This window comes from Somniosus microcephalus, chromosome 5 (assembly GCF_052327205.1).
Source record: "Somniosus microcephalus isolate GS21.2 chromosome 5, FLI_Smic_1.0, whole genome shotgun sequence".
NCBI classification, from domain to species: Eukaryota; Metazoa; Chordata; class Chondrichthyes; order Squaliformes; family Somniosidae; genus Somniosus; species Somniosus microcephalus.
In genome coordinates, this window is record NC_140991.1 from 180,032,570 (window position 1) to 180,054,260 (window position 21,691).

Genomic DNA, 21,691 nt, shown 5'->3' on the forward strand with positions numbered 1-21,691 from the left:
ATGGGCCAATAACATCGTTGGCGCCACGCTTTAGCTTTAAATCACGGGAGGTCCACACAGCGCCAAAGCCATGGTGTGAGGCAGCAGCGTGGACAGAAGAGAACATGATAAGTTACATTTTTTAATGTTAATTGCACTGTAATTTTGAGGGCGGCTCATGTATGTATGGACATGAGCGCAGCAGAGGGCTGGCTGCAGTGACTGTTTGCTTTGGGCTTGCTCTGTAAACCCTGTGGCTGTCACATCGGGCCGAATTGAACTGTGTCCTTCTCCACAGCTCTGTGCCTGAGAACTGGTGCAGCATCCTGACACTGAAGCTGAGGAAAGCAGCCCCAGAAAGGCAGCAGTACCATGAAAAGACACCAGAGAAAATTTAGTTTTCTCCACATAGGGGACATTGGGCTGAATATTAGTACACAAAAACGGGAGAGTTGGGGTCGGGTCAGATGTTAAAATTTTAAAAATCTGAAACCTGACCCCAACCCACCTCCATCCTGCCCACTTCCTGGTTTAACGGAGGCAGGACAAGGAGCAGGCAGCCAACCCGCTCCCAGGAGGCGGGTAGGCAATTTAAATATTTTAATGAGGCTGACAGCCTCTGATTTGCAGGTTTTACAGTGGACAGCTTAGTTTCCCAGCCCAGGCAGCTGAAGGGAGGTGAGAACAGTTTTGGGGAGAAGGTAAGTGCCTTCACAGCGCTACTTGTGAGCCAGGAGGAGCAGGAGTGCTTCCCCACTGCCCCCCAAGCTCTCCCCCACATCAGACTCCACCCCCAGGATAGGACTCCCACCTGGGGTCATGTATCGGACCTACTTGGCCATGCGGCCTGCTCCGGAGTCCTCCTTGCCCGACTGGAAGCCAAGCCTGTCAATCAGGCTGACTTCCAGGCAGAGAATCTGTCAAGGACAAAAGACGTAGTACCATGGAAATTTTAAAACCAAAGTTTGAGACTTAAATTCAGCTAGATCTGAACAGAAAATAGCACTAATGATAATATCTTGCAACCATTTTTTGAAAAGGTTGTGGCGACACAAATTCAATTATATTCCGATATACACTGAACATTTTGTTTTCTCTGCACAGTCTGAGTTGACTAAGCAGCAGAATCATTTTAAGATCGAGCTGAAACGACTTGAGGACGAGCTCCTTACCCGTTTGTCCGCTGCTGTGGGCAACTTCCTTGGTGACACAGAGCTGGTGGAAAAATTGGAAACAACAAAGCTAACTGCAGCAGAGATTGAGCAAAAGGTAAAATAATGTTCTCTCATTATCGATGTTTCAGGGAATCTGTTGCATTGCAAAAATTGTATTCTGTATCCTAAACTCTATACCATTCCTCAAGTTCAGCTGTCTGCTGATGCGGAAAGGACCAATTGTTATAATGATACTGAATTCTCACTGCCGCAGATATTGGGCTGAAAATCCTCAAGGCCCCAGCAGAAGTTGGGTGTAAGAGACCCAGCGAATTTGCAGGTTCAGACGGGACATGGAAACATTGGAGTATAAATTTGTCTAGGCCAGTAGCGCAAAACGCATGCAGCGAATCCGTAGCTTGGTTTAGATTCCGCTTAATTTTCTTATCCATTGAAGGACTTTACAGCATCGGGGAGGTTCAATACTTTGAATCACACTGGCGGGTGCTGGCACCACTAGGGACGCATTTGGTGCTCCTGCCATAGCAGCCGGTCTAGAAAGTCCGGTGGCGGGGTCTTACCCATCTATATACCATTTAATATTTGATATACCTTTGTAACAGGCCCACTTTAAGTGCTGCCTTTCTAGACTGTAGAGCTTAAAGGTGTCGTTTTCTGACTTTGTACACTTGTGGTAGGCTTTGAGAAGACTTCTTATGGTAGGGAGAACGGTAGCAAGGGAGAGGGGTTTGGGAAAAGAATTCCAGTAGTATATAATATCTGATCCAGGAGATTTGTTAGTCTTCATTTATCAAGTACCTCTGCGATACTTTATTCAAAATCCTCAAGGAACCTTGCTGCAGCGCAAGTCAGTGCCTCCAGGAGATCAGGAGAGAAAGAAAATGTGGATTACTTGTATTAGCCTTATAGAATAATTCATTGGAAATCTGTTGTTGTACAGGTGAGTGAAGCAAAGGAGAACGAATTGAAGATCAACGAGGCACGTGAACGCTATCGGCCAGCAGCAGCAAGAGCTTCTCTTCTTTACTTCATCATCAATGATCTCAGAAAAATGAATCCCATTTACCAATTCTCACTCAAGGTAATAAATTACACATAAAGCTAAATTAGTCACTTCCCACGGAGAAATTGGAGAATGAGTCATCTTAGGAGTCTTGGGCAGCTTCAAATGACCAGATACAAAAGAGCACTGCTAGAAGTATTAAAGTGAGGCAAGAAGTGGCATGGGAAAATGGTTTTTTTTGTTAAATGGGGAGGGTTCAATAAATAGGTTTGTTTCTCTTTTCAACATGAATTAACAGTATTAGAATATATTTGAGATTCTCTATTCCTGAATCTGGTTTCATTAGAAGCAGGATCTTGCTCCTGCTATACTATCGAGATCGCCATTTTGAATGGAGGCAAATGACTAAACTGTTTGTAGACACACCTACTTCCCAACAGTGACAGGCAGCACAGGGCTGACTTTATGAATTTGTACTCTCATCAGGGAGCCTCGCCCATCGGGGGCATTGATCAGGAAATCATTCCATCCATTCATTTTAATGGACAGAAAATCACGGCAAGCGTGCTTACAATTTGTCTATATTGCATTTTCCATGTGGGAGCGTGCATTCGTAAAATCGCCCCTCAGAGGCTCATCATTTTGCCTTACCTGGAGACAAAGGAGAGGTATGACAGGATCAGAGGTTGAGGGGTTAATGGATTGATTCCACATTTTGTTAAGAATTGCAAAATAAAGTATAAATGAGATTTTAAAAATTAGTAACCTTAGATTAGCAGTGCTGTGCCATGAAGAAGAATGGGGTATTGACCATGTGCTGTCTCACAGGAAGGAAGAGAAAATCAGAGGAAAAGACATACCAGGCTGTTCTCCCCACATCTCTAAGGTGCCAGATAGAGTGGCAATCACACTAATGCCAGTTGCATAACTGCCTTTTTTAAATTTTCTTCAGGCCTTTAACATTGTATTTCATAAAGCTATTGAACGGACAGTACAGTCAGAGGATCTGAAGGAGCGAGTAGCAAACCTTACAGACTGCATCACATACTCTGTGTTTCTCTATACTAGCAGAGGTCTCTTCGAAAGGGACAAGGTCGTATTTATTTCTCACACAACTTTCCAGGTGTGTAATTCTTTTCAGTGCAGGTTGACTCTGGTGTTGCAGTCATTCGTAGTGTTCTGTTGCTTGCTTCACTACTGTTGTGTATGTAATATGTGTGCTACTTTGAACCTATGGACAGGACTGCACTACTTGTAGGGCGTAGTGATACGCAGTACCACTCCTGGCCATGGGGTATAAATAGTACTGTGGGTACTGATCTCCCCTCAGTTCCCGCCTGTGGGCATGAAGTAAAGATCTACGTGTAGTCCCTACCTCCAACCAGTAAAGACCTGTTTGAGTTATACGTTTAAGTCTTTGTGTTAATTGTTCAATACAATACACATACTTAACACTGGCGACGAGTCAGGTTCTTACCCTGCGGCAGTTGAAGAGAGGTTTCAAACATCACCACCCCACTAGAAGCGACAGGCTTTAGGACTCTGAAGCCTCCATCAGCGACTGAGCACTGGAATGCAGCAGCCATCCTGACAGCTTCCAGCGACTGACAGAAGTCTTTCTGCAGTTTCCTTGTTCAACCTAGGTGGTGGGGTAAGCCGTGCAGTGTTGGCTGCAAAGACAGGGCTGGGGAAGTTGGAGAAGATAAGGGCGATCGCAATCCCTGATAAGAGCCGCGGTGAAACGCGCGAGCGGGTAAGCCAGAGCCCGGGAGGGAGCGAGCAAGAGCCGCTTCGGTCGGGAGCCACTTCGCTATCCAGCGATCGCATCCGCTGATAAGGGCCGCACTCGGGCGATCGCGGCGAAGATAAGGGCCGCACTCGGGGGCTGAAGGGAGACGGCGTCAGGGGACGGGTGAAGACCGCCAAGCGCGGGAAAACCGCCATTTTGTGGGCGGAGGACGACAGCAAGAGCGGGAAGCCGCCATCTTTGATAACAAGTAAAGAAAATAAAATCTGAGAAATTGCAAATCTACAATGCCTAAACACGGGAATATTAGCACCTTTGATAGTGACCTCGAAGATTGGGCCATATATGTTGAAAGAGTAAAAAATTATTGTAAGGCCAATAAAATTCGTGACCAAGATAAAGCTCTAACATTATTAAATTTAATGGGTGCGAAGACATACGGGCAATTGAAACACCTGTTATCACCAGATGAACCGGCGGATAAGACGTTCGATGAGATTGTTACTGTCCTGAAAGATCATCTAAACCCCACGCCGCTGATGCTAGCGGAACGATTTAAATTTTACGACAGAAGGCAGCTACAGCATGAAAGCAATGCTGAATATTTGCTGGAATTGCGTAAATTAGCGAAATATTGCCAGTTGGGAACGGGACTGACAGAGGCACTTCGAGACAAATATGTGTGTGGTTTATTTAAACAGGATACACAAAAGCGACTGCTCGAGGAGAATGAGCTGACGCTTGAGAAGGCGGTCACTATGGCAGCAGCACACGAAGCCGCAGCGAGAGGCACGGCAGTAATGCAGCTACGGTCACCGGAGCTCAGTGCACACAAATTGGGTGTGAGTTCTGGCAAATGTTATCGTTGTGGAAAGACAACGCATGATCAGAACCAGTGTTGGTTTAAAAACCAAGAATGTAGAACTTGTGGTAGGCTTGGACATATAGCTAGAGTATGCAGGTCAGGGAAGAAGACCAGCAACAAGAAGTCACCGCAAGGAAAATACGCAACGGTACACAAGGTGACCGAACAGGAGTCCGATTCAGACGCTAGCAGTAATGAACTGGCTAGCTTAAGCTGTAATGAACTGGCTAGCTTAAGAGTACTCAACGCGGGTAAGGGTGCAGACCTCCAGACAATTTGGGTCACTCTTCAGATAGAAGGAGTCCAAGTAAAACTGGAATTGGACACTGGATCGGCATTGACGGTCATAAATAAGAAAGATTATGGAAAGTTATTCCAACATATTCCCCTACAGGATACGGGGATTATATTGAAAACATACACGGGGCAAAGAGTGTACCCCATCGGGAAAATAGAGGTTGCAGTGGTCCACAAGGGCGAAGACAGTCAAATAATGGACTTATATGTGATATCTGAAGGAGGTCCTCCACTACTAGGACGGGAGTGGATTAGGAAAATGAATATGGACTGGCATTTCCTACAAACAATAACGAGTGAGAACTCGGTGAAGATAGTCGGCCCAGACTCTGGAACGGATGATGGTAAGCCCAACTCAGGTGCAAAAGACAAAGTTTCAGCACAGAATTCCACTGAACAACAACAACATAGTTTAACTGTGGATTCTGAGTCTGGCAAGTCTACTGATGTGCCCATTTCTGAGGGACACCGGGCTCGAACTCAACTCCATTTCAAACTACAACAGCAATTAGAACAAATGCTTCGCCGTTTTGAGCAAGAGTTGAATGCAACGAAAGAGTTCTTTGATATAGAGTTGGAGAATCTGGAAAGACAACAGAAGCAGCTGATGGAGAAAATGGAGCAGGAGCACACAAAACGTCTGATGTCAGAGGAGTTAACGGTCAGCCAACTCCTGCATATGCTGAAGGACAGGACTCTGAAATGGGAAAAACTTGAACACGAACTTCAATATTCAAACGAAAGGGGTTCGGAGCTCTCAAAGGTTATTGGAAGAGCTGAGGTGGCAACACAGACTGAGATGACTGCAACAGAGCAGCCCTTGGATGCCAAAAGTACGCTGACTCACGTCAACGTAGAACAACAGACCGCTGAAACAGCTGCTCCGGTAGAGGGATTGAATAGTCCGATCAATCAATCTCCAAAAGAAGTTGAAGTAGTAAAATCTCAAATGAGGTCATTAGTAAACGACTTGCTGAAAGCCCAGAAAAAGCTGGATGAAGAGGTACGCATGAAGAAGTCTCTTCAGGAAAGATGTCTGGACTTGGAACAAAAGCTGGCTAACGCCCAGCTGGGTATGGAGGAAATAGAAGACCCTCTCGCTGGCCTAGATCAGGACGACACCGAATATTACTATGTCCTGTCCTGCCCAACTTGTAACTTCGACTCCCACCATACAGAAATCATGGAGGAGCACCGAAAGTCTACGGAACATCAGGAGAAGGTGGCTCTACTACGGAAAAAGGAGGAAGAGAAGGAGGAACTGCGCATGCAGCTGGCAGCTGACAGTGGAGCCCAGAGAGTCTCCAAGAAGCAGAAAAGGAAAAGTCGAAACAGAAGATGACCCATCTGAACCATTATTACCTCTACCAGATCACACACGTGGTCCCTCCGAACGGAGCCAATTCAGTTCGGAAGTTCAAACTGTTAAATCCATGGAAGGACTATTGAATGAGTCACTCCAGCAACGTGAACCGACTACACCACAGAGATTGAATCTGTGAACTGTTTTCCGCAGAGACTGAATCTGTGATCTGTTTTGACATGAAGTTATCTATGTATCTATGTTATTCTGTTATGTAAACCTGAAGTTATATATGTATATAGGTTATTATGTTATGTTAAATGGGGAGATGACTGTAAAGCTAAGAAGGGAGGAATGTTGTGTATGTAATATGTGTGCTACTTTGAACCTATGGACAGGACTGCACTACTTGTAGGGCGTAGTGATACGCAGTACCACTCCTGGCCATGGGGTATAAATAGTACTGTGGGTACTGATCTCCCCTCAGTTCCCGCCTGTGGGCATGAAGTAAAGATCTACGTGTAGTCCCTACCTCCAACCAGTAAAGACCTGTTTGAGTTGTACGTTTAAGTCTTTGTGTTAATTGTTCAATACAATACACATACTTAACAACTACAGTTCCAGCATAACATATAACTAGTTGGATGGTGGATTGCAGTCCACCATCCAACAACAGGATAGATTATCAAAACCCTTGGGTCTTCATTAATGACACATTTATAGGAATATCTAACGCAGTAGTGTTAATTGTGCAATCATTTGCTCCTATTGATGTTGCTAATGAGATTGCTCTATAATCAGTCAGTACCTTATATTCTCTTTTGTTTGTCAACATAAATTTCTTACTTTCAAGTAGGAAATTCTGGATGACATTGGTTCTTTAATACATTTTTACCAACATGGAATCAAACTTCCTGAATAGATCACAATAAATTATTTTTGTGCTGGAAAGTTATGTTTGCCAGTATAACACATTAGAAGAAAACTGAATTGAAAGCTGGGTCTAATAACCAAATGGTAGGCTGCAATGAAAACTATTTGGAATCTGTAGAAATTGGAACTTGATTGCAATGATATGTAATGAGACCTTTTTCCTACTGCAGTCTCCAATAATTAAACATTTAATCTTGACAGATTGTTGGCAGAAACCATCCAGTGAGTCAATGGTCCAGAAATCATCAAAATTAATTTTGCATGTTTAATGCCTATCATATGGTCTTACTCCCATTCTGAATATCTTGCTGGCAGTAAAACAAGATCGTCCTAAGTGCTGTGAAGATTGTGCCATTGCAGAGTCCCACAAGCAGAAATTCTCTGAACATTTTCAATTTTATAATTGTGTACTGCCATTTACATTTTTCATATTGAAATGTTCTACTCTAAACCATTTTTGAAAAGAACAGGAAAGTGCCACTTACGAAACAGGAAAACATCCTGCATTTTACACATGGAGTTCATGGAACAATTCATGCACTTAAGAAATGTCTAAAATTTTGCCCACTAGTGTGACTCACAAATTGGTGTGACTAGGATGAAAACAAGGGCTCTGAAATTTTGTGAGGATTCTCCCAGTCCCTTAACTCTAGGAGGAGATTGGTGGGACCCCCCCCCCTCCCCCCCACCCCGCACCCTGCCTTGTATACCCTGGAATTTCAGGGCCAAGTTATTTAAGTAACAAAGAATATTGTAAAAGCTGCAAAAATAGTCTCATTAAAATTGATCCTGTGGTTAATATTTTTATTCTTTTTATCCTGTTGTTTCATCCTTTATCTTTGCTTTAACCCCTCTCTTATTCAACAATAAAGACATTTTCCAACAATATTTCTGCCCTTACATTGCCATCAAAACACTCTCCTTTTCTGCCTCATGCACTGAGATGCATTATTTTGGAACTTCTGTCAAGAAGGATCCAATAATGAGGCTTGTACGTGGCTCCAGGATACCTTGGGTCAGTGTATAGAATAAAATAACAAATACTTATCATGTCATGCTATGAACAAAATGAAACATTTTCTCATTTTTATTTGGTAGTGATTCCTTTAATTTAGTCACAGTATATAAGGGGGGTAATTTTGACATTATGCGATTGTGTAAAACGAGCGATAGCAAATTGGCAACATAAATTAGTGGAAATAAAAATCGTGTGAAATGTAAAATGGGCTGCCGACTGGCCATCACATGTGTTACACTATTGCATAAAGTCAAAATTACCCCCAAAGAGTTAAAAATAAGCTGCATTCAGAAATCATGTCCACAAACTATATTAATACAGAGTTGTAAGGACTGTTAATCAGATTGGTCTCTGAGGAGATAGTTTGAGTAAGGAGCCAAGCCATACAATTCAAAGACAAACAAATGTGTGATTTGTTCAGTTATGTGCATGGCTGCTAGCTGCTTTTGAATTTAGAGAATAATAAATAAAATATATAGACAGGTTGACTGAGTGGGCAAGAACAACGCAAAGGGATTACAATGTGGGGAAATGTGAAGTTATCCACTTTGGTAGGAAAAACTCAATGGCCCAGAAATTCGGGTCGGGGGCTTCCCGCGGGTGCAAGCCCCCGACCTGCACTTACCTAGTGCGCCGGCCGTTGAGCTGTGGGCCCGCATGGGATTCCGATCCTGGGCCTCCTCCAACTGCTGGCGCGCAGTGCTTGCATATCCCAGGGGCGCAGTTAGTTCGATGCGTCCCCTTGGACCACGTGGGCCATGGAGAGCCAATGGTAGCAGGGAATGCTTCATTCATAAGTTTCACAGGAAGACCTGTCAAACCTATAAATACTATAAGCCCCAAAACATTACTAAAACTTCAAATACATTCTTTTTTAAATCACATTTTTGAAAATAATTATAAATTACATGAAATAACTATTTTAAACAATAATTTAAATTTTTGAAAATATTAATTACATTTTACATAGAAACATAGAAGATAGGAGCAGGAGTAGGCCATTCGGCCCCTCGAGCCTACTCCGCCATTCGATGAGATCATGGCTGATCATCCAAACTCAGTACCCCGTACCTGCCTTCTCCCCATATCCCTGGATACCTTTAGCTCTAAGAAATATATCTAACTCCTTCTTGAATATATTTAAAGACTTGGCCTCAACCGCCTTCTGTGGTAGAGAATTCCACAGGTTCACCACTCTCTGGGTGAAGAAATTCTTCCTCATCTCTGTCCTAAATGGCTTCCCCCTTATCCTTAGACTATGACCCCTGGTTCTGGACTCTCCGACCATCGGGAACATGCCACCTGCACCTAGTTTGTCCAGACCTGTCAGAATTTTATGAGTTTCGATGAGATCCCCTCTCATTCTTCTAAACTCCAGCGAGTATAAGCCCAATCGACCCAATCTCTCCTCATACGTCATTCTTGCCATCCCAGGGATCAGCCTTGTGAATCTTCGCTGAACTCCTTCCATGGCAAGAACATCCTTCCTCAGATAAGGCGACCAAAACTGCACACAGTGCTCAAGGTGTGGTCTCACCAAAGCCCTGTACAACTGCAGCAGGACATCCTTGCTCCTGTACTCAAACCCTCTCGCTATGAAGGCCAACATACCATTTGCCTTCTTCACCGCCTGCTGCACCTGCATGCTTACCTTCAGCGACTGGTGCACAAGGACACCCAGGTCTCGTTGCACTTCCCCTTCTCCCAATCTATTGCCATTCAGATAATAGTCTGCCTTTCTGTTTTTGACACCAAAGTGGATAACCTCGCATTTATCCACGTTATATTGCATCTGCCACGCTTCTGCCCAATCACCCAACCTATCCAAATCATCCTGGAGTTTCTCAGTATCCTCCTCGCAGCACACACGCCCACCCAGCTTTGTGTCGTCTGCAAACTTGGAGATATTACATCTAGTTCCCTTATCTAGATCATTAATGTATATTGTGAATAGCTGGGGTCCAAGGACCGATCCCTGCGGTATCCCACTAGTCACTGCCTGCCACTCGGAAAAAGAGCCATTAATTCCTACTCTCTGCTTTCTGTCCGCCAACCAGTTCTCTATCCAAGTCAATACCTTGCCCCCAATCCCATGTGCCTTAACTTTACACGCCTAACTCTTATGTGGGACCTTATCGAAAGCCTTTTGAAAGTCCAAATACACCACATCTACTGGTTCTCCCTTATCTATTTTCCCAGTTACATCCTCAAAAAATTCCAGCAGATTAGTCAAGCGTGATTTGCCTTTTGTAAATCCATGTTGACTTTGTCCGATCCTGTCACTGTTTTCCAAGTGCTCAGCTATTACATCCTTTATAATGGACTCTAGCATTTTCCCCACTACCGATGTCAGGCTTACCGGTCTGTAATTCCCCGCTTTCTCTCTACCATCCTTTTTGAATAGTGGGGTAACATTAGCTACCCTCCAATCCATGGGTACAGTTCCAGATTCCAGCAAATTTTGGAAGATGATCAGCAATGTATCTACTATTTCTAGGGCCACTTCCTTAAGTACCCTAGGATGTAGATTATCAGGCCCTGGGGATTTATCGGCCTTCAATCCCGTCAATTTCCCTAACACCATTTCCCTACAAATACTGATTTCTTTCAGTTCCTCCCTCTCATCAGACCCTATGTTCTCCTACATCTCTGGGAGGTTATTTGTGTCCTCCTTTGTGAAGACAGAACCAAAATATGCATTTAATTGGTCTGCCATTTCTTTGTTCCCCATTATAACTTCCCCTGCTTCTGACTGCAAGGGGCCTACACTTGATTTCACTAATCATTTTCTCTTCACATATCTATAAAAGCTCTTACAGTCAGTTTTTATGTTCCCTGCAAGCTTACTTTCATATTCTATTTTCCCCTTCTTAATTAATCCCTTTGTCCTCCTTTGTTGAATCCTAAACTGCTCCCAATCCTCAGGGTTACCGCTTTTTCTGGCCAATTTATATGCCCTCTCCTTGGATCTTATGCTATCCCTAATTTCCCTTGTTAGCCACGGTTGAGTCATCCTTTTTGTTTTACTCTTATCCCAAACTGGGATGAACAACCTCTGTAGTTCATCTATGCGGTCTTTGAATGTTTGCCATTGCCTATCCACCGTCAACCCTTTGAGTGACATTCCCCAATCAATCCTACCCAATTCGCGCCTCATACCATCGTAGTTTCCTTTATTTAAATTCAGGACCCTAGTCTCCAAGTGAACTACTTCACTCTCCATCCTAATGAAGAATTCTATCATATTATGATCGCTCTGACCCAAGGGGCCTCGTACAACAAGATTGCTAATTAATCCTCTCTCATTACATAATACCCAGTCTAAGATGGCCTGATCTCTGGTTGGTTCCTCGACATATTGTTCCAGAAAACCATCCTGTAAACATTCTAGGAATTCCTCCTCCACAGTATTTTTACTAATTTGGTTAGCCCAATCTATATGTAAATTAAAGTCACCCATGATGACTGCTGTGCCCTTATTGCACGCGTCTCTAATTTCCCGTTTAATGCCATCCCCAACCTCCGTATTACTGTTTGGAGGTCTATATACCACTCCCACTAACGTTTTCTGCCCCTTGATAGTTCTCAGTTCTACCCATACAGATTCCGCATCATCAGAGTTAATATCCTTCCTAACGGGGCTAAAAATAAACTTACCTTTCTTTAAAGTATTTAAAAATAATAAACCTGTGGAAAAAAAGTTTTAATTTTAATTAATTCGCCACTTACCTTGTTAAAAGCAGGCCTTGCGCCTGCTTTTTAAAAGTGTAACTGCTGGAGACTTACCTTCCCGGAGAACCCTGCAAAAAAAACGTAAGTTCGATGCGCAGCCTCTCCGGCGCATGCGTTCCACCTCTCAATCCCTTCTTTCAGGGGAACGGAAGTGTCGGTTTCCCGCGCATGCACAGTGCATGCACAAAACCGGCACTTTCGTTGGGCCTACGTGTGAGCACCCCGTGCGTACTCACGCATTGGGACCCGAATATCTGGGCCATTAAATTTATTTGGCAGTTAAAGCCTATTACAAGGTCTGTTTTCAGTGTTACTTTGCCTATTTAGAAAATAAATAGAGTCTTGTGAAGCTTTAGGATAGATCCAGTAACAAAAGAAAGGTTTTCTGCTGTACTGGACACGTTATCAAAAACTTACCAGACTGATTCTTGGGATGGGGCCATTGTTCTATGAGGAGAGATTGAGTAGACTAGGCCTATATTCTCTCGAGTTTAGAAGAATGAGAGGTGATCTCATTGAAACATACAAAATTCTTACAGGGCTTGACAGGGTAGATGTAGGGAGGATGTTTCCCCTGGCTGGGGAGTCTAGAACCAGGTTTCACAATCTCAGAATAAGGGGTCGGCCATTTAGGATTGAGATGAGGAGAAATTTCTTCACTCAGGGTGGTGAATCTTTGGAATTCTCTACCCCAGATGCTCAGTCGTTGAGTATATTCAAGGCAGAGATCGATAGATTTTTGGATATTAAGGGAATCAAGGGCTATGGGGATAGTGCAGGAAAGTGGAGTTGAGGTACAAGATCAGCCATGATCTTATTGAATGGTGGAGCAGGCTTGAAGGGCCAAATGGCCTATTCCTGCTCCTATTTCCTATGTACTTATGTTCTTATATCAGACCCAGTGAAGATACTCCTGAGGTCATGAGAGCTAAAACTCACTTGTGAGAGTTTATCTAACATATGTAAGAAGGATAGGAAAGACCCCCAAACATAACATTTTAAATTGTTTTACTTTACAGATCCTGTTGATGAACAATGAAATAGATCTGGAGGAGCTAGACTTTTTCCTGAGATTCACTGTTGAGCAAACATACAAGAGTCCTGTTGATTTTCTCTCCACTCAATCTTGGAGCGCTATCAAGGTCATTTTAGCATTATATTCTTTCTTCCCCTTACACCTCTGTGAAGCACCTCAGAGTCTTTTCTCCAGTGCAGTGCTGACGGTGTGCTGCACTGTCGGACGTGCCGTCTTTCGGATGAGACATTAAACTGAGGCCCGTCTGCTCTCTCAGGTGGACGTAAAAGATCCTATGGCACTATTTCGGAGAAGAGCAGGAGAGTTATCCCCAGTGTCCTGGCCAATATTTATCCCTCAGTCAACATCACTAAAACAGATTATCTGGTCATTATCACATTGCTGTTTATGGAAGCTTGCTGTGCGCAAATTGGCTGCCGCAGTTCCTACATTACAACAGTGACTGCACTTCAAAAATAATTTATTGACTGTGAAGCTCTTTGGGACGTCCGGTGGTCATAGAAATGAAGTTTTTTCTTTCTCTCTTTCTTTCTTTCTCTCTTTCTTTCTTTCTCTCTTTCTTTCTTTCTTTCTCTCTTTCTTTCTCTCTTTCTCTCTTTCTTTCTTTCTTTCTTTCTCTCTTTCTTTCTTTCTCTCTTTCTCTCTTTCTTCCTCCCTCCCTCCCTATCTCAATCTCAACACCACCTCGCTCGACCCCTGCACTGTTTCTGATTTGTCGCGCTGCTTGTCCAACATCCAATACGGACAGAAATTTCCCCCAGCTAAATATTGGAAAGACCAAAGCCGTTGTCTCCGTCCCCGCCATAACTCTGTTCCCTAGCCATCAATTCTATCCCCCTCCCTAACCACTGTCTGAGGCTGAACCAAACTGTTCGCAACCTCGGCATCGTATTTGATCCTGTGCTGTGCTTCCGACCCGATATCCTCTCCATTACCAAGACCACCTACTTCCACCTCTAATAACCCCTGTCTCCACCCCTGCCTCAGGCCGTCTTCTGCTGAAACCTTCATCCCTGCCTCATGCCCATCTGCTGTTGAAATCCTCGTCAATGCTTTTTGTTACCTCCTGACTTGACTATTCCAATGCTCTCTTGGCTAGCCTCCCATCTTTCACCCTCTGTAAACATGAGCTGATCCAAAACTCGGCTGCCTGTGTCCTAACTCGCTCCTATTCACCATCACCCCTGTGCTCACTGACCTTAAAATTTAAAATTCTCATTTTTATGTTCAAATCCCTCCATGGCCTTGCCCCTCCCTATCTCTGTAACCTCCTCCAGCCCTATATCCCTTCTAGAACTCTGCGTTCCTCCAACTTTGGCCTTTTGTGCATTCCCGATTTCCTTCACCCCCACCATTGGCAGCTCTGCCTCCAGCTGTCCAGGCCATAAATTCTGGAATTCCCTCCCTAAATCTCTCTGCCTCTTCACCTCTCTCCTCCTTTAAGGTGCTCCATAAAACCTACGCCTTTGACCAAGCTTTTGGTGACCTATTCTATTTTCTTATGTGGCTCGATGTCAGATTTTGTCTGATAACGCTCCTGTGAAGTGCCTTGGCAGCAGGTCCCGCTCTGCAGCACCCGTGCAGTCGGCTTACCGGCTTTTAAATAGGAAAAACCGTGCATGCGTGTTATTTTTAAAGGGCCGCGCACTCAAATAAAATTAAAGGGAACATTGTTTGGGATGTTTTACTTTGTTAAATGGGTTACATCAATGCAAGTTGTTGTTACTGAATAGGCAAAAAGAGCATATAAAAGCACAGTTGTTAGAAGTGCATTAATGATGAAGTGAAAGAGGAGTTACAAACAAGGATCTTGCATATTCCTGTACTCCTTTTCCCATGAGAGGTATGAAATCAGTAAAATAAAAATAATGCAGATGTATGCTTTTGAATGTTTTTAGACTATGGCAATGATGGATGAGTTCCGTGGATTAGACAGAGACATTGAAGGCTCAGCCAAACGCTGGAAGAAGTTTGTTGAATCAGAATGCCCTGAGAAGGAGAAGTTTCCTCAGGAATGGAAAAAGAAAAGCTCCCTTCAGAAACTTATTATGTTCAGAGCTTTGCGGCCTGACAGGATGACATATGCAGTGAGGTAATTGCATCAAATCGTGTAAAGAATATGTGTGGTGATGTGAGGTTGTAGTTGCTTGGCTTTTCAAGACATTCAACACCATCTTCAAACTAATGCATCACTAGAGGCCTGCGTTGTTGATCATTATTGATTTTCACCAAAACATTAGCCCATGATGTTTTTTTCTGATATTTACCTGATTTTCACCTTTTTTATATGTCATTATCTTTGAATTTCCAGGTCTTTAATAGATTTTACTTGGATTTCAGCCACAAGTGCTGGTTCTTCTGTCCCTAAAACCCACTCTTTGGAGTTTAGGTGTGGATGTGAAAGTCCAACGCGCCAACTTTCAGGATTAACTCGGGCGCGTTCAGCTGTTTGTGCATAACCCCCTCCGGAGAGGCGGGTTAGTGATTTAAATATGTAAATCCATGAACTACAGCAATATTTTAACCCGCATTTAAATTTAACGGTGCATGCTCGGGTTGCCCGGGCTTCCTGAAACTCGCCATTGAAACCAAGGTGAGAAGAAAACGGCAATTCATGGGGCTCATTAAAAGTCAGCCAAATACAGCAATAAATAGTCAGTACTCACAGCTGCTTTCTTACCTACCACTGGGAAAGGATTTGTTCAGAGTAGTTGTGGTGATTTCTGCACTTTGGAGGTATTGAGACTCAAGATCAGGATTGGTAGTGCTATGGCTGCTGTAGATTGGACCTCGGATAAGGAGCAAGATGGCCATCAGCAGCAGCAACAGCCTGCTTTGGAGAGACCTGCAGAGAGGGGAGCAGCAGAGGGGTCGAGCTTGCAGGAGGCACTACCTGCGTAACAGAGTGTATAGGCAGAGGCTCAGCTTCCTTGACCTCTCGGAAGAGCAGTACTTCCGGAGGCTGAGGTTGTCATGTCAGGTGGTGGCAGACATCTGCAGCCTCCTAGAAAGAAGACCTGCTCCCTGCATTACCAATGACTGTGAAAGTGACCACCGCCCTCAGCTTTTTTGCCTCCGGATACTTCCAGGGCACTGCCTGAGACATATTCAGAATCTCCTAGTCGACTGCACATAAATGCATAACACTGATGGGTTGTTTGCCAGGGCCAGCAATTATGTCAATTTCACCTGTGACGAAGCTAGTCAGAATGGGCACTCGGGTTTGCGTCTCTGGCTGACTTCCCACAGGTACAGGGCATCATCGACTGCACATACGTGGCAATCCACGCACCACCGGATCAACCAGAAATATTCGTAAACTGCATGGGGTTCCATTCCATAAATGTGCAGCTGGAGTGCAACCACAAGAAAAGGTGCGCGCTAGATTCCCGGGGAGCTGCCATGATGCTTTCATCCTCTGGCAGTCCAAGCTCCCTGATCTCTATGGACCGATGAAACCCGTGAGAAATCCAACCAATGAAGCCCAAGAGCGGTCCAACAAAAGCCATATGACCACCAGATGTGTCATCGAGCAAGCGATTGGCAAGCTCAAGATGTGCTTCAGGTGCCTGGACAGATCGGAGGCGCCCTTCCGTACTACCAGCTAGAGTCTCCAAAATGATTGTGGTGTGCTGCGCTCTGCACAACATTGCGCAGCAGCTAGGATTGGCGCTTAAGGAGGAACAAGGTGCTGAGCACACATTGTTCACCGACGAATCCGAGTAGGTGGAGGAAGATGGCAACCCCAACGTAGCGCCAGCCACTCACATTGCTGCCCGGGATGGCAGGGATTCTCTTATAGCTGAAATGTTCAGTTAGTTACCACCACTGGACCGATGCAAAAATCACATCCAACGGCCACTCTTCCCCCTCCACTCCACTCCCCAACCTTCCCCCTAATCCCACTGACACAAAGTCGTCCTATACCAACCAACCACCTATTGCACATCCCCGCATTGGTCCCTGTCAATTTATGTCTTCCCATTCATCAACAAGCAAGTGAAAAGGTGAGTTGCCACCCGACAACCCAGAATGGACAACATGGGAAAGTGGTGCAAAGTAATACCTTTTATATGATTCTACTAAACAACGAAGTCTTAACAACATAACATTTTCTGATACACCCATGTGCATACCCTTGTGAAACTACAAATCTTTACTCTTCCTTTTCCTATTGCTTCTACGTAGGGCAACCCCTGTGGCTTGAGCAAAGGAAGAGGCAGGCTGCTTAGATTCCTGCTCTAACTGCTGAGATGCTCTTGGCTGACGACTTCTGGGTGTTGTAGATCGTGAGGGCCCCGCCAAAGACCTGTGCAGAGGCAGACTTGGCTATTGGGAGAGGAGGCAGCATGTCGGGTACTGACCGGGGAGGGGGGCCAATGGGTGAGAAGTCGAAGCTTTGAATGGAATTCCTGCTTCCATGTCCCTTTTCATCATCATCCCTCTCATGGGCCAGCTGCACTTCACTCCTACCGCTCTGCAGATCAGTGAGGTGCTGTAAGGCCAAGGCTAAGGTATCAGTCATCCTATTTAAGGCACCAGACATGTTGACATCCAGAGTCTGCTCAACCGTGGTCAAGGCCTGCATGGACTCATTTGATTGCCGTGATTCATGTTCCAAGGAGTTGGCTACACTATCCGTGGAAGAAGACATCCTCGCAATGCCCCGTGACATCAGTTCACTCCAGCTTGAGGTGGATTCCTCCATTCTCTCTGCAGTCGTGGACAGTGTGCGTGGAAGGCCTGCCAGTACATTGCAGATTTTCTGCTGCCCCTCAATGATTATCCTTCTCATCAACAGCCCCTGGGGTACAGCATCTGTGTCTAGCTGAGCAGAACTTGGAGACGGCTGTGCCCTCCGACCCAAACTCTCCACAGATGTCCCTGCCACCACTATGTGTTCTTACTCACTTGTGAACTGTGAGTCACCAGGTGAAAACCCAACTATCGGTCTAACTGGACCCACCAAAGAGCGAGTATCTGCGCTGGTGCATGGTAATCACGAGTCCTGTGATGGTGCCTGGTAATCGCGAGTCCTGTGATGGTGTCTGGTGATCACGAGTCCTGTGATGGTGCCTGGTAATCACGAGTCCTGTGATGGTGCCTGGTAATCACGAGTCCTGTGATGGTGCCTGGTAATCACGAGTCCTGTGATGGTGCCTGGTAATCACGAGTCCTGCGATGGTGCCTGGTAATCACGAGTCCTGCGATGGTGCCTGGTAATCACGAGTCCTGTGATGGTGCCTGGTAATCACGAGTCCTGCGATGGTGCCTGGTAATCACGAGTCCTGTGATGGTGCACGGTAATCACGAGTCCTGTGATGGTGCCTGGTAATCACGAGTCCTGTGATGGTGCCTGGTAATCACGAGTCCTGTGATGGTGCCTGGTAATCACGAGTCCTGTGATGGTGCACGGCAATCACGAGTCCTGTGATGGCGCCTGGTAATCACGAGTCCTGTGATGGTGACTGGTAATCACGAGTCCTGCGATGGTGCCTGGTTATCACGACTCCTGTGATGGTGCCTGGTAATCACGAGTCCTGAGATGGTGCCTGGTAATCACGAGTCCTGTGATGGTGCCTGGTAATCACGAGTCCTGTGATGGTGCACGGTAATCACGAGTCCTGTGATGGTGCACGGTAATCACGAGCCCTGTGATGGTGCCTGGCAATCACGAGTCCTGTGATGGTGCCCGGTAATCACGAGTCCTGCGCTGGTGCCTGGTAATCACGAGTCCTGTGATGGTGCCTGGTAATCACGAGTCCTGTGATGGTGCACGGTAATCACGAGTCCTGTGATGGTGCACGGTAATCACGAGCCCTGTGATGGTGCCTGGCAATCACGAGTCCTGTGATGGTGCCTGGTAATCACGAGTCCTGTGATGGTGCCTGGTAATCACGAGTCCTGTGATGGTGCCTGGTAATCACGAGTCCTGTGATGGTGCCTGGTAATCACGAGTCCTGCGATGGTGCACGGTAATCACGAGTCCTGTGATGGTGCACGGTAATCACGAGTCCTGTGATGGTGCACGGTAATCACGAGTCCTGTGATGGTGACTGGTAATCACGAGTCCTGCGATGGTGCCTGGTTATCACGACTCCTGTGATGGTGCCTGGTAATCACGAGTCCTGAGATGGTGCCTGGTAATCACGAGTCCTGTGATGGTGCCTGGTAATCACGAGTCCTGCGCTGGTGCCTGGTAATCACGACTCCTGTGATGGTGCCTGGTAATCACGAGTCCTGTGATGGTGCACGGTAATCACGAGTCCTGTGATGGTGCACGGTAATCACGAGTCCTGCGATGGTGCCTGGTAATCACGAGTCCTTTGATGGTGCACGGTAATCACGAGTCCTGTGATGGTGCACGGTAATCACGAGTCCTGTGATGGTGCACGGTAATCACGAGCCCTGTGATGGTGCCTGGTAATCACGAGTCCTGTGATGGTGCCTGGTAATCACGAGTCCTGTGATGGTGCCTGGTAATCACGAGTCCTGTGATGGTGCCTGGTAATCACGAGTCCTGTGATGGTGCCTGGTAATCACGAGTCCTGTGATGGTGCCCGGTAATCACGAGTCCTGTGATGGTGCCTGGTAATCACGAGTCCTGTGATGGTGCCCGGTAATCACGAGCCCTGCGATGGTGCCTGGTTATCACGACTCCTGTGATGGTGCCTGGTAATCACGAGTCCTGAGATGGTGCCTGGTAATCACGAGTCCTGTGATGGTGCACGGTAATCACGAGTCCTGTGATGGTGCCTGGTAATCACGAGTCCTGTGATGGTGCACGGTAATCACGAGTCCTGTGATGGTGCCTGGTAATCACGAGTCCTGCGCTGGTGACTGGTAATCACGAGTCCTGTGATGGTGCCTGGTAATCACGAGTCCTCTGATGGTGCACGGTAATCACGAGTCCTGTGATGGTGCACGGTAATCACGAGTCCTGCGATGGTGCCTGGTAATCACGAGTCCTGTGATGGCGCCTGGTAATCACGAGTCCTGTGATGGTGCCCGGTAATCACGAGTCCTGTGATGGTGCCTGGTAATCACGAGTCCTGTGATGGTGCCCGGTAATCACGAGTCCTGTGATGGTGCCCGGTAATCACGAGTCCTGTGATGGTGCCCGGTAATCACGAGTCCTCTGATGGTGCACGGTAATCACGAGTCCTGTGATGGTGCCTGGTAATCACGAGTCCTGTGATGGTGCCCGGTAATCACGAGTCCTGTGATGGTGCCCGGTAATCACGAGTCCTGTGATGGTGCCCGGTAATCACGAGTCCTGTGATGGTGCCCGGTAATCACGAGTCCTGTGATGGTGCCCGGTAATCACGAGCCCTGTGATGGTGCCCGGTAATCACGAGTCCTGTGATGGTGCCCGGTAATCACGAGTCCTGTGATGGTGCCCGGTAATCACGAGCCCTGTGATGGTGCCCGGTAATCACGAGTCCTGTGATGGTGCCTGGTAATCACGAGTCCTGAGATGGTGCCTGGTAATCACGAGTCCTGTGATGGTGCACGGTAATCACGAGTCCTGTGATGGTGCACGGTAATCACGAGTCCTGTGATGGTGCCTGGTAATCACAAGTCCTGTGATGGTGCCTGGTAATCACGAGCCCTGTGATGGTGCCTGGTAATCACGAGTCCTGCGATGGTGCCTGGTAATCACAAGTCCTGTGATGGTGCCTGGTAATCACGAGTCCTGCGATGGTGCCTGGTAATCACGAGTCCTGAGATGGTGCCTGGTAATCACGAGCCCTGTGATGGTGCCTGGTAATCACGAGTCCTGTGATGGTGCCTGGTAATCACGAGTCCTGCGATGGTGCCTGGTAATCACGAGTCCTGCGATGGTGCCTGGTAATCACGAGTCCTGTGATGGTGCCTGGTAATCACGAGTCCTGTGATGGTGCCTGGTAATCACGAGTCCTGTGATGGTGCCTGGTAATCACGAGTCCTGCGATGGTGCCTGGTAATCACGAGTCCTGTGATGGTGCCTGGTAATCACAAGTCCTGTGATGGTGCCTGGTAATCACGAGTCCTGTGATGGTGCCTGGTAATCACGAGTCCTGTGATGGTGCCTGGTAATCACGAGTCCTGTGATGGTGCCTGGTAATCACAAGTCCTGTGATGGTGCCTGGTAATCACGAGTCCTGCGATGGTGCCTGGTAATCACGAGTCCTGTGATGGTGCCTGGTAATCACGAGTCCTGTGATGGTGCCTGGTAATCACAAGTCCTGTGATGGTGCCTGGTAATCACGAGTCCTGTGATGGTGCCTGGTAATCACGAGTCCTGTGATGGTGCCTGGTAATCACAAGTCCTGTGATGGTGCCTGGTAATCACGAGTCCTGTGATGGTGCCTGGTAATCACGAGTCCTGTGATGGTGCCTGGTAATCACAAGTCCTGTGATGGTGCCTGGTAATCACGAGTCCTGCGATGGTGCCTGGTAATCACGAGTCCTGAGATGGTGCCTGGTAATCACGAGCCCTGTGATGGTGCCTGGTAATCACGAGTCCTGTGATGGTGCCTGGTAATCACGAGTCCTGCGATGGTGCCTGGTAATCACGAGTCCTGCGATGGTGCCTGGTAATCACGAGTCCTGTGATGGTG

General features: G+C 46.3%; 1 protein-coding gene across 1 annotated transcript in view; it reads left to right on the forward strand.

Annotated features, from left to right (window-relative positions):
• LOC147117455 (dynein axonemal heavy chain 11-like) overlaps nt 1-21,691 on the forward strand; it is a 224,177-nt gene that overhangs the window by 73,225 nt on the left and 129,261 nt on the right. The window contains exons 8-12 of the mRNA XM_085988452.1: nt 1,084-1,248; nt 2,095-2,235; nt 3,110-3,280; nt 13,072-13,194; nt 14,987-15,180. Coding sequence (XP_085844578.1) covers nt 1,084-1,248; nt 2,095-2,235; nt 3,110-3,280; nt 13,072-13,194; nt 14,987-15,180 — 794 coding nt within the window. The remainder of the gene's footprint in view (nt 1-1,083; nt 1,249-2,094; nt 2,236-3,109; nt 3,281-13,071; nt 13,195-14,986; nt 15,181-21,691) is intronic.